Below are 13540 nucleotides of genomic sequence, written 5' to 3'. Positions count from 1 at the left end.
CCTTTAGTATTGGGTCTTGGGCTGCGGGTTAGCCCGCAGCCCAATCCTTTTTAAATATTAGGTTAGGCCTCGCCCCAGCTCGATTATAAAATAAAAAAGGGACTACGGGCAAGCTGCAGCCCAACCCACCTAATTGGGCTTGATTTGGCCCATTTGGACAATCTTTTTAGCTTTAAATTTTGGAAATCATGATATTATTTAAGTTAAAATTTTTATTATTATTCATTATCAAAGGTGGTGATTTTTAGCACGCGGACTAGAGATTAGATATATTAGTTATTTTACCTAGACTTAGATGAGTGGGTTCATTCACATATTTATTCATATTATATTTTCTACTTCTTATCAGACCACATGTTTCTCTATGTGCAAATTAATTAATTATATTTTTGTGTGCAATTTAATTATTATAATTCTGTGCATAAAATATATAATTCAGTGTATCGCTATACTTTGTGCAAATTGCAAATTTTAGTGAAAAAAATATAACTGGTATTTGGTATAACTTAGAGAACAGTCCTAATATAAATCATTTGCAACTTTTCGTGGTGACTCAAATCTAACTGAAAGTCTAGGAGAAAGTCCTATTTCAGATCACTGCGATAATTTTCTTAGGTGACTCTGGCAGGGTTAGAGAACAATCCTAAGATAGATTAAAAAACTTCCTGAGGTGACTCTAATCTTTCTAAACGATTATTGGAAGTGACAGGATGCATTTATCACATAATGACACCTCCTGAACTCTAACTAAATCAGCTATGAGGAAAAAACTCGAGCGTCATCCCGAAGTAACTTCTAGTTGATGTAGATCCATAGGATTTAGACTCAATTAAGACAAATGATATTATTATTATTGAGAAAATTTTCAGTCTGTTGAAACTGAGCATGTTATGAGATATGACTTTCTATTATTATTATTGTCGTTATTATTGTTACTTTAAAAACATGCTTAGTAGAATTGTCATTTTATATCGTTGAATTTAAATTTTTATTTAACGTTACAAAATTTAGATTTATTTAAAATGGATTCCACTCACTGAGCTATAATTGTTGGCTCATGAATTTTTTCTCTTCTAATATTTCATATAATGGTCGGTGTAGCGACTGAATGAGATACACTGAGACCCTACCTCTATTTAGGACCTATCAATTTACCTTTCCATTCTTTTGGTCTTTATGTTTTAGACTATTTGTTAATCCAATTTGTTTAGAGACACATTAGTGATGACATTAATAATTTTTATATTGGGTTAAATTATATAAATCAAATTGTCATTTCCATTAATTATTGTCATTGTGTACTTAGAAAGTATTAGTAAGACTTTGTGTATCTCAATCGTATTAAAGTATATAGCCGGTCATGATTTCAATTTCGGATCGTGACATTTATCAAATAGTGACACATCCCAGTAATCCTAACTGGATCAGCTATGAGGAAAAGACACGAGCATCATATCGAGGTGACTTCTAGTTGATGATGATCCACAAGATATAGACTCAATTGAGACAAATGGTATTATTATTATTGAGAAAAAATTTCATATGTTGGAACTGAGCATGTTATGAGATATGAGACTCTGTTATTATGATTGCCACTATTATTATTATTATTTTATATAGCTGGATTTATATTTTATTTAAAATTATAAATTATAAATTTATTTGGCTTTTGAGTGATTTCCACTTTTTGAGCTATAATTGTTAGCTTATTATAATTTCCCTTTCTAATAAGTCGGATAATTATCAGCGTGGCGATTGAACGAGATGCACTAGGACCTCACCTCCACTTAGGATCTACCATTTTTAACTTTTAGTTCTTTTGGTTTTTATGTTTTAGACTATTTGTTAATTTAATTTGCTTAGAGACATATTAGTGACGACATTAATTATTTTTATTATAATTGGATTAAATTATTGAAGTCAGGTATTATTATGAAAATATTAATAAGGCTTCATGTATCTCAAGCATATTGAGGTACATAGTTAGCTGGGAAGCACGGACACCTCTCTCAGGAGATGTCCATGGCAGACACGTGTCGGACACGGACACACATCGGACACGTGTCCGACACGGGCCGAGAGTATCCGAAATTAAAAAAAAAAGGACACGTGCGGGACACTGTTGGGACACGGGCAAGACATGGTAGAAATTTTGGCTAATGTTTAACGGGTCGGGTTGGGTCAATTTTTGCTAATTTGGATCCAAAACCCAAACCCAAAACTAAAAACTCTCCAAACCCTCCCACCCCACCCCCTCGAAATGAAAATCTAAATCTCTCAGGCCTCAGCTCCAAATCCCTCTCAGCCGAAGACAATAGTGCGCGCAAGCGGCAGTGCGACGGCGGACGGTTGCGCAACGGTGAGTAGTTGTGCAACGGCAAGTGACGGACGGCTATGATGAATGGCAAGGTTATCTCTCTCTCTCTCCGCATCTTTGCTCTACTCTCTCTCCTTCCCTGCGAGCAACTCCTCTCTCTCTCACTGTTCTTTTAAATAGTAAATATAGAAGTTCGAATGAGGTCTCTGCTGCTCCTTTGCTCTCTTTCTCTCCCACTACAAGCAGCTTCTCTACTCTCTCTCTCTCTCCCTCCCCGCAAGTAGCTCCTCTCTCTTTCTCTCTCACTGCCTCTGCTCTCCTTTAAAGTCTTTCATAGTTTTATTTTTCCGTTCTTTTTTTTACACCAAGAGAGCATTAGGGCTTAAATTTAAATATCTATTGTTTATATTAATTCTAATTAGTGTGATAAACTAATTATTAAATTTAAATATTTGTTGATAAATTATATTAAAGCCTCTCTGCTCTGTAAAATTGTTAAATTTCTAATACATATTTCATTTTAAATTAGTTCTTACAACTTGATATATACTTCTTAGTTCTTTGAATGATACTTCTTAGATCTTATAGCTTGATGTATGTGTATTTAACACTATTAGATTACAAACTTTTACTTTAGATGTATCAATAATATATATATATATATATTTTTTATCGTGTCTATGTCCTATATTTTCAAATTTTGTTGTCGCCGTGTCCGTATCATGTCGTGTCCGTGCTTCATTGATGGTCAGTCATAATTCTGATTTCGAATCGTGATACCTAATATCACAAATTACCATCTAATTATTCAAACAAAAAAAAAGTTTCTTGCATATAAACTGCACTTTTTCAAGGGAAAACAAAGATTAGAGCCCAGTAGATATCCATCTTCAAGATGCTATATGCTAATATTCACATGTATAATAAGTTTGTAAATAATGAAAACTTCTCAGGTTCTCTTCTTGAGAGGAAAAATGACAAACCTATAGCCCATAACAAATGCACCTACTTTATGTTGTTTTTGGGTCACCTTAGGTAATCAGTTTGAAATCCAATGTTCTCTGATATTCTGATGATGTCGAACTATAGCAAGAAGTTGGACATCTTAATTATAAATGTACACGTAAAACTAGCTATCACGAAAGCATGGTGTGGATTCATAATAAAGCTATCTCAGTTATCAATATAAGAGAAGATTAAACAAAAGCATGGAAGATGGAGTAACAAAACTGCTGTAGAAATTTAGACTTATGAAGAACTTTAGATCCAAACTTACCACTTAGTACTATACTACTATGACCTACTTGGACAAGATAAGAAAAATAAATTGAAGCAAAAATAAGAAAATACACTTACATCAAATGTGGGATTGTGTATATCATCAAGAAATACAGAGTCGAGATCATTAAAAAGTCTGTGTTCCGGTGTATCATATCGTCCTTTACAAAGATCAAGACCTCCAATGAAAGCAGTAATCTTTCTCATTGTACTATGATAAGCCTTTGTATCAACTAGTAAACATTTCTGATGATGTGTATAGAGAGTACCAACAACCTAGAACAACAACTTTTGAAAAATGATGTTAAATTATTATCTCCTATATAAAACTCAACAAAACTCCAGAAAACCCAAAATTTATGGAAAACATAGAAGACTACAATGCATATGCTTTCTTTTATTTATCATAAGAAAATAACATTTTGATGCCAAAATCGTGTTATTTCCTTGACAAGTTCAGAATCCTTGATTCCATGTAAGTACTAGTCTATAACCTTGATTTTTTGGCATTGGTTCATTGGTTCATTGCAGTTAAGTGATTTTGAAACCAATATAAAAAAGAAGTTTGAAAATGAGTAAGAGTAGTTGCCATGTGCTCTCTAAACTTTAGAGATATATAAGTTTAAACAGACGGCATAAATGGGATACCAATGATCTTATTAACATAAGGCACATTGTTATATATACTTAAATGTACTAAAAATAGTTGATATTAGCATCCAGAGATCATGGACACTATTATAAGTATCTGACAAAAATAAAAAGCTTCTCTTGTCAGAATTATGATGCCATATTAAGAAATTAACAAAAACTGCCCGACATACAGAAGTGGCTAACTAGGAAGAGAGATATTGGGTCGGAAGTGTTGATAGATGAGTTAGAACTTCAGGCTCAAAAGATGGGTGGTTTATCAATAGAACATACCAAGATAAATGTTCCCTAGAGGTGAACAGATTCTTACCTATGCTTGCTTTTTGACTCTTGCGGATGGCATGTTTCTCCATTTATCAGAACTTGGATTACACTAACACTCCCTAAACTATAGCCAAATATCACTTAAGCCCCATAAACTACATTTTGTCATAATGTGTTCTCTCCACAAATTTCACAATGTTACAGCTCCAAATTAATCAAAGCATAGCCTAAAGACATAATTCCTGACCTTGAAAAAAAAAGTTATATTTTTGAACTTGCCAGTCAAGGTAAGCTTTAGTTGGTATATTGATGATAACTCATCAGGAAAAAATCGAGTCAAATGAATGGACATCTTCATAGGTAGGACTACTAGAAGAATGAACAATCCAGCATCATTGTCAGACTAGGCGTTCTGCTGATTACATAACTTATCACAGGAACAGAAAACATAACTAGCAGCAATCAAAGTGCTTCTGTATAACTTGCCTGTTGCTTAACCATACTAAGCTTATTGCTTGCATAACGAGGTGACAGCACACAATAGACAGACGAATGCTTGAAAAATTTTCTGGTCTCCTCATCATTAGTTTGCATCACACCTTGCTGCACTCAAATCAGAAATATCAAACAGTACCGAAATTTAAGTAAAATACCCAAATACATAATGTATTCTATAATCTAAAGATGAATTACTTTCCGCATTCCAATATTCTGTAAAAGTTTTGGCATGGATTTCATGAGATGACAAGGCAAAAATAGTCATTTAGGTGTCATTTGACATTATCAAAGATTCAATGTAGCTTCTACATTTAAGAGTTTAACATATATAGCATGAAACCATGAAATTAGAGAATCTACTGAGAGACATAAGACCGGAAGACAATTTAACATATCATCTCACCGTCTTGAAGAAACTTTTATCATGGGAAGTCTTATCATCCCATACAAGCAAGCACACCCGAACACCCTCTTGTGACTTGTACTTGAGCAGCTCGCCCAACGTGAGATCCTCGGGATGCTTCCTCCTGGTCGGCTCCCTCATCAGCCGAACCTTATGGTTGATCGACCACCCAACGACATAAATCAATTTCTGCGCCTCGAGAATCGCTTGGCACATATCCTCCCAACACTTGCCCTGCCGGAAGACCCGCCCCCCCTCCAATTTGATATCGGGGATCTCCCCGTCCCTGACATGCGCGTCCTGGTACAGCGTCACCCTCCCGCCCTTCCTCAACGGGAAGTAGGCATCCCGAACCCCTAATTCCTCCGGATCCCCGGGGATCCCCCGCACGTAGAGCGGGTTCTCGGCCACAGGCACGAATCGGGCTCTAACGTATAGGGCGGGGTCGAGCGGAAGGGGACGGCCCGATGAGGAGACGATGGGGAGCCACTCGTAGATGCAGTGGGCGGAGACTAATCGGGAGGCGGATATCCTGGCTGTGCCGATGAGTTCGGCGCCGAGGAAGTCGTTGTCCTTGACGAGGAACTCGAGGGCGTCGGCGAGGTGGGCGAGGGGGATCTTGAAGCGCTCTCCCCAGACGGGGGATTGGGTGTTGGAGATGACGCGGGTACGGGCGACGGTGGCGCCGGCGACGCGGACAGCGACGTAGGGGTCGCTGGTGATGGGGATAGAGTGGGGGCGGGGGTGGGAGTGGCCCTGAGGGGAGCGGCTGGGGATGGAGAAGCAGCAGGCGGTGAGGCAGCCGCGGATGTGTTTGGAGATGAGGTCCATGTTGGGGAGGTGGCAGGCTTCGATGATCTCGAGGTCGAGGTCGCCGTGGAGGCGGACGATGGAGAGGGAGGTAGACTCCATGGGTGGCGGAGGTGGGGAGGGAGAGGGAAGGCCATGGGAGGAGGAGGAGGAAGAAGAAGAAGAAGAGAAGGGATAAGATTCTTTGCTTGGAGGAGGAGGCTTTTGTTCAAGATTATCTGAAAGAGAACTCCGCTAATTTCGATTTTGGGTTGGGGGGGGAGGAAGAGGAGGATGGAGAACTTTCTGCGACGGGGAGTTGGGATATGGGAATTGGCGGGAGATTTGGAGTTCTTTTTACCATCCTAGGTGAACCACACATGGGCCACGTAAGTAGGTGAGTTTAGTCCACCGTGGATTGTGAAAAGAAAAAGAGAAAAAGAATAGGTGAAGTGAATAATCGAACAATAGCAGGGGCTTTTCGTTAATAAAGAGAATGTGTCATCAAAAGAGAGAAAGAAAAGGAAAAATAATCGAACGAGGAAGATTCGTAGCTTCTACTTCGAAGCTTTTTTTTTCTTTATTTATTTATCTGTGGTTTTTTTTTTCCTTTTCCTTTTCAGAGAATCTACTTTCTAAAAGATCTACGAACATATTTCATTTCACACTTTTTCCACATAGATAGTTAATATTAGGAGTTCTCTATGTATAAAGAACTTGTGGTAATTGGAACTAGGTATTGTTACAACTACCTACACTGGAAAATCATATTCATTATCTAAAAGGAGTGTATTTTTGACATGTCAAAAATAAACAAATGAGCCCAGTAGAATGAACTTTTACATGTTTTATATAAATGGTAACACACTAAGTTTTTCAATATTTTATCTCAACTATAAAATATTAATTAGACAATGATTTATATAAGAAATACATACACATACGAAAATATGTGAGAAAAGTAAAGGGAGTGTGAAGATTTAATTTATATTTTTTTTTCCAAATTTGAATTTTGATATTTTTCTCTAGCTTATCTAATTAATGGATATATGCAAATTAAAGAATTACATTCTCACCCTCTGTACTTGCTTTAGGATAAAAGAGTTTATCCTAAGTTCAACATTTTTTTATTAAAATTATGAAATGGCAAATAACATATTTAAAACAGACCCATTTTGGTATGAATAATGCTATGCTTACCCACGCTCTACAAAACATTCTATAAACACGGGATCATCCACATAATTTCTTTCTCCATCTCATAATCATCATTTTTAATGTACATAATGTGCTATTCTCTTATTTGTAGAAAAAATGTTTATAAGCATAGCATTCCTCCGCTATTAAGTTTAAAGGGTGGATTATTTAATAAATAAATTTCTAAGAGAGTCAAGTTTGGTTAAGAAAAAAAAGAAAAAATCCTCCGGCAAAACAGGTTTCCAATATCATATGTATGTACAAGTTTTGTCTTTGAAAAGTAATAAAGTGGCATTACAGATGATGCCTAACAATTGATGAATCTTAGAATCCATATTTGGCGTTCCAAATAAAAGGCTGCAGCCAAATACCATACCAATCAAAACAATATATATAAATGCAACCATCTTGGCTAGGCATAGTTACACTTACAGGGAAGGAGTGAATATTGCTGTTCCTATTAGCCATCCTCGACTAATATAACATATACGTATGTATATTCAGACATAAATTAGTTGGCATAGGCATCTGGATAAATAGTGCTCCAAGCCTCAGTGAATTCGCAAGATATGCACAATTTGGATATTCAGTTCAGGTTGAGGATCAAGCTTGTTCATGTCTGACATCACTAAGTTTCTGACTTGTAATTGAGGATCCTGTCCTCATTGTAATGCTCATTGTCAAGGCCATCAGCTGTGCAATGTTATAACATGTGATGTTGATGTTTTACCAAATGAGTCGTAACTAGTAAGAGCACAGGAGTGCTTACCGTGGCAAATCCAGCACACATGAGACTGAAACCTTTAAAATTGAAAGGTGCGTCTTCTGACAAAAATAAGGCTGAAGGAATAAAAAAAAAGGAGACCCACTGTTCAGTACAGAACTTTTTTGAAAGGTCTAAACATCTCTAAGACACACGACAAGGTTACGAATAAACAAGACCTACCTGTGAGAGGAGTAAAGATAAGTGGAGCTATGATGCTTGCAAATGAGCTGATGCCAGTAAGACATCCTTGCGCCATTCCCTGAAACAAGCATCGGTTGCATTAATCCACCACAAGCAACATTACAGAGTATCTTAGTTTTCACTTTTCAGTATGTCATAAGACATTTGTAAGTTACATGAAATATGTCGAAAGTTAAAGGTATAAATATAGTCATAGTTCTTAAAACTTCTTAATACTAGAAGAAAAGAAAACCACAGAGATTATTACAAAAATATAAATATGCAACAATAGATGGAATAAGGAACATGGAGACGATATTAGAAAATAAATTCATCAGTCAAATATATCAATTATCCGAAACCCATGCTGCAAATTGCATGATTAAAAGTGTTGCACAATTTTGGACATGGTACCTGCTCCGTAGATCCAACTTTTTTTGACACAATGCTCCTTATCTAGACAGAGTAAAAATAGCTTATGAATTTTTGCACCATTTGACACAAGAGAAAAGGCAAAAGCAGTAAAAGAAGAGTTCAGTTAACTCACACATGGGTTAACAAAAACACTCAGAATCACAAATGTCGCAGCAAAATAAGGTACCTACAAGAGGATCGTGACAATATAATTCATCAAATGATGTAGTAGATAACAATAACGACAACAACCTAACAGTTAGTCCCAAGTCCCAATTATAGTTGTCAGCACAAGCAGATACTAAATGCTTAAAGGATATATAACTATTAATTGACATAAAGAGTATAATTGGCGCTAGTACTTGAGAAGAGGAGGTGTCAAAATGATGATACAATCTTGTCTCACCCACTGACAACCAATCTTGGTTTTGCTAGACATATAAGCTACTTAATTTATTAAAAGTATATCATAAAAAATACTAGCAGACTTCAGAATTGTGGACCTGTGGTCGATCTACAAAATTGTTATGTACATCAATGTATATAGGAAAATCAGATACTTAGGAAGTTAAAAAATTAATGATTAGTTATATATTCATTCTGTTCAGGTAAGTAGTCCAAGCTAAAAGATAGGTTGTCATATAAATGGAAATGTGCTAAGGCATTACCCAAAATGACCATGAGATGCTATACAAGAAAACCTGCAGTATTACAAACAGAAAATCATTAATCATCAGGAATTGTTTATTATACAAAGAAGAGAAAAGAAAAGAAAAGAAAATTTTAAAAAAAATGTACAAGAAAAAGGTCGTTACATGTGCGCAACTTGCCAACAGTCCTACGTTAAGAAGCTTCTCCTCGCCCAGAGTCGGTGCTAAGAATGGCATCAAAGTAAGCTGCATAATGAGCCATTTTTAGATACAAATGACAATCACTTAGCTGCATAGAATAAAGCAAGATGAGAGGTGAATGCACAAGAAACTAGAGAATTTTAGCACTGACTATACTAGAAATTAGGCAAGCAGCATTTTTCAGTGCATTAAAAGCATACCTGTGAGATAGCTCCTGCAACCCCAACGATCAGCAGCAAATCAGCAAACTGGTTCTTGTTGAAATGGAACTGCGCCTTCAGGTAATACTGTAGCATACCAAATTAACACTGGTAAAAATTCAGGATTCCCTGATAAGAAGCAAAACTCTAGATCTCTGAATTACAATCTATAGGTCTGCTGATGGTTTATCTCTAACTTATGGGATGAACATGTTAGTCGAGAACATTTATAATGTGGCCGATAGATAAGGTATCATCTTTGTTCAGTTTGCATCAGGATGACTAAAAGCCACACAGCAAAACTCAGGTAATACTGTAGCATATCATCAGCAAGAATTACTTATTTCAGAAGAACTTTAATATATTTACGGATATTGGAGCACTACAGCATAAGCCTAGTGGAGGTAGAAAAGATACCAATAATGCAGTTTGAAGGCCGCTTTCACCAAGACTGTAAAAAAATGCGACTACAGCTGCCCGTGATAAGGTCAAGCTGCAGGATACAGCAGCTAAGGCATGAGTTAATTGAGGATAATTGAGTCAACTTAGTAATCACATAAGATTTACTTCATGCCTGTAAACAAATTTCTATGAATGAAATAGCATGGAACTGCAATATTAGCTTTTTCTCTTTCCTCCATTCAAAACGTGCTATTTAACCATACAAGAACATGGATAATGGAATAGATAACATCTATGCATTAACTATAACAACCGCACTTTGAGACATCAAATTGTCCACTGAGGCATCACAGTGAGTAATTGACATCATCACAAATTACCATCAAATCGATAATTAAGCAGAGATATGATCATCTGAATCTATTCAAGAATCGTTATTGCTGAGAAATTTTTCGAACTCACCTGCTCCTCAGAAGCTCAATCATGTCCGAGATCGACGGGACCTTCCTCAACAGCGGCAGCCTCGGCGATGAATCGCCGTCCGAGGAAGGCGAGCAGAGGGGTCGAGAGCACTCCTCGTCGGAGACGGCGTCTCCACCGACGGATTCCTCCAAAAAGGCTCTCATGTACGCCGCGGTGACCACCGCCACTGCGGCGGCGACCTGGAAGGTGGATGAGGTGGAGAGGAAACGCGCGGCGAGGGTCCCGGTCACGAATCCGGCGGCGGAGATGCCAGAGAGGACGCCGAACGCGGCGGCTCGACGCCGCTCGCACACTTTGTCCGCCTGTGGACGGAGGAGTAGAAGCTTCGATAAGTGGAAAGCAGCGGGAAAGAATTCGAGATTCGTGCAGACGCTGATTAGAATAAAAAGGACGGCTGATGATCTATCTCACAATGTAAGTCCATCGATGAGATGCCTCTTCCTTATTACCGGGCCATTTAGGCTTATATTCGTTCTCTATTTGACACATTTGCAAATACGACTCCTCAATTTAATTTATTTGCAAAAACATCACTTGAAGTGATTTTTTTTTTGTTGCAAAAGTGCAAAACTGGAGATGATTTTAGGCAATAAAACAAAATTGCTTTGTAGTCTATATGAACAAGAAAAATTGTATGATATATTTACCACGTAAGCGAGCGAGAGACATTGCATGCTGCCCTCACAAAACATTCCGGCGAACATCCTAATCGTATAGTAAGCATAAAAGTATACCTTTGAGCGACTGTACGCCAATATAGCTGCAAAATAGAAGAGAAAAAATATCATCAAATCTTTTAAATCTATAGTGTAAATGAAAAAAAATTATGCAGATTTTCTAATGCCTTGGCCTGTTTTATCGAAAATATGATAAATACTGTAAGTTATAATAACTTTATTTAAAGGAAAACAAATAAAGCTTCATCCATTAAATTTAGTTCATATGTAAGAATGCTTTAAAGAGCCTTAGAAGCAAAGAGAATAAAGAGAAAAGGAGATGGACGAAGGGAAGACAGACTTAATGTTTTAGATATCTACTTGTAGATCTCTCTTTCAGATGTGGCAAAGTATCTGTGGAGATGGCCCCAAAGATAGGACAATAAAGGAGAGAAGTAGTTTAATCTTCTTTCCTCTGCACCATTAATGTCTTAGCCATTCAATTTTCAAGGACGTGCATATATATATATATAAGGTACACCAACCAGCTCATTATGACATGAGGTGAGGAGCAAAGAGAGGAAGATAAAGTGGAAGATCCAATAGGGTGGTTTCTTTCCCTTTTATCCTTGTCATCTTTCCTCATGTCGATTGTGTTACAGAAGCGATTGACTTTTATATCAATTTTTTCTTTTGTGCGTCTTCATAAAGGATTTAAGAAATCATGCTCAAACCTAAAGGAACAATGGCAACTGTAGTAGGTAGTGTGAGCAAAGCCTTTCTCCCATATTTATCAGAAAGATTGCCGACAAGAGGAGTTACCATGAGAGTCCCCAGCCCAGTTATCTGCATGAGAGAAATTGTAGTCATAATTAGCTACAAAAAATTTTACCATGTATTCAAAATATATTGTTGCTTTATGATTTGATTAGCAAGTTATGAAGCTAGCTACAATTTAAAAAAATAAATAAATAAATCTGCCAACGCTGAAGAGGTTGTTTCAATAACTCAAATATAACTATTTAGTAGCATCGAGATAATTTTTACCGTCGCACTAAGTGATGCTCCAAAAGACCTCTAACTTAGAATATGATCTACTATATTTCATAGTAAAGTATTTCCTTAATTAAGTCCTCAATGGACTCGTGAAAACTCATTTAGGAAAGTGCATGAGTATGACACTTTTAGAATCTTGAAAATTTGAACCAAACAGTCAAAACAAACAGATGAAGTCCTTATTTCACATATAAAGCTACCCACTGCTTCGGGAACTATATTTCAAGGTTTTTCAAAAATATCACGTTCATAATACTATTCGAAAAGTGGACACTTTAATAAGTGACAAAAGTATAATCTCTAAAAAATGAGGCTTGGAATAAAAAAATTCTCATTACCTGTTATTAAAATAGTGAAAAATGATAATATTATTATCAGATCTCATGAGTGGAGTTGGAATATTGATAGTCCATCCTAAGTAATATATATTATTAGATAAATAAGACGACATTAATGGAACGTATCTCTCCATAAAGAGGCAACATAAGGTTTTAAACAATTAATCATCTAAATAACAAAGGCTACTATATATATATATATATATATATATATATATATATATAATATAAACTAACATAAGGAAAGAGAGAGAGATCAAGAACACATCAAAGCACAGGAATGAAACTTACTGCATGTTGAAATCCACTAAGGTAGATGGCAAGTGAGCACTCATCCTTGCCTGGGCAAATGGCCTCCATGGTTATATCCGTAAGGGATGGAATCACCATGTAAGAAGAGAAGTAGAAGAGGAAGGCACAGACAAATAAGTGACTCAACCCACCAAGCTCCTTCATCTCTCTCTTGCTCTGCTACAACTACTAGTCTACTACCTCATATTTGAAGCAAGAGATAGAGTTTAATTAGTATATAAAGACAGAGGAAGACATAACTTTTAAGCAAGGAGTGGAGTGCAATGCCTTTGGCTTTGCTTGGGGAATTTGCAGGGAAATGTGAAATCTTGCCTATTGTTCCTCCCCTCTTATTATCAAGTGTGTTTGTCCCGGTGGCCAATATATCAAGGCGACGGCGACGGTGATGGAATCGGAAATGGATGTGGCTTGTACGTTGAAACATCTAACTAAAAGTGGCTTAGGATGCACTCCACTTACTCCCACTAAGGCACAAATATTGGCCC

General features: G+C 36.8%; 2 protein-coding genes across 11 annotated transcripts in view; both read right to left on the bottom strand.

Annotated features, from left to right (window-relative positions):
* LOC140781043 (phospholipase D delta-like) overlaps positions 1 to 6457 on the bottom strand; it is a 32590-nt gene extending 26133 nt beyond the window's left edge. For all 7 annotated transcript variants that reach the window (XM_073126809.1, XM_073126810.1, XM_073126813.1 and 4 more), the window contains exons 1-3: positions 5412 to 6457; positions 4997 to 5113; positions 3674 to 3871 (exon numbers count right to left, since the gene is read on the bottom strand). In XM_073126809.1, coding sequence (XP_072982910.1) covers positions 3674 to 3871; positions 4997 to 5113; positions 5412 to 6323 — 1227 coding nt within the window. In that variant the 5' untranslated portion in view covers positions 6324 to 6457. The remainder of the gene's footprint in view (positions 1 to 3673; positions 3872 to 4996; positions 5114 to 5411) is intronic.
* A 1165-nt stretch (positions 6458 to 7622) lies between these two features.
* Positions 7623 to 13512, bottom strand: LOC140781242 (uncharacterized). Of its 4 annotated transcripts, XM_073127151.1 has the most exons (14): positions 13323 to 13512; positions 13035 to 13231; positions 12084 to 12195; positions 11341 to 11453; positions 10673 to 10995; positions 10226 to 10301; positions 9809 to 9895; positions 9573 to 9653; positions 9426 to 9458; positions 8891 to 8944; positions 8758 to 8799; positions 8344 to 8422; positions 8167 to 8237; positions 7623 to 8090 (listed from the first exon to the last, which is right to left on the bottom strand). In XM_073127151.1, the coding sequence occupies exons 2-14, from the start codon at positions 13197 to 13199 to the stop codon at positions 8001 to 8003; spliced, it is 1326 nt and encodes a 441-aa protein (XP_072983252.1). In that variant the 5' UTR covers positions 13200 to 13231; positions 13323 to 13512; the 3' UTR covers positions 7623 to 8000. The 4 variants fall into 4 exon arrangements, with proteins under 4 accessions (XP_072983252.1, XP_072983251.1, XP_072983253.1 ...); XM_073127150.1 differs by having other exon boundaries at positions 13035 to 13389; XM_073127152.1 differs by lacking the exons at positions 13035 to 13231; positions 13323 to 13512 and adding an exon at positions 12397 to 12481.
* Positions 13513 to 13540: the final 28 nt, after the last annotated feature.

Source organism: Typha latifolia, chromosome 2 (genome assembly GCF_019914945.1).
Source record: "Typha latifolia isolate L0001 chromosome 2, TyphaL0001v2, whole genome shotgun sequence".
In the NCBI taxonomy this organism is placed as follows: domain Eukaryota; kingdom Viridiplantae; phylum Streptophyta; class Magnoliopsida; order Poales; family Typhaceae; genus Typha; species Typha latifolia.
Note: the sequence above shows the minus strand (reverse complement) of the source record. Positions and strands in the feature narration are given on the sequence as shown.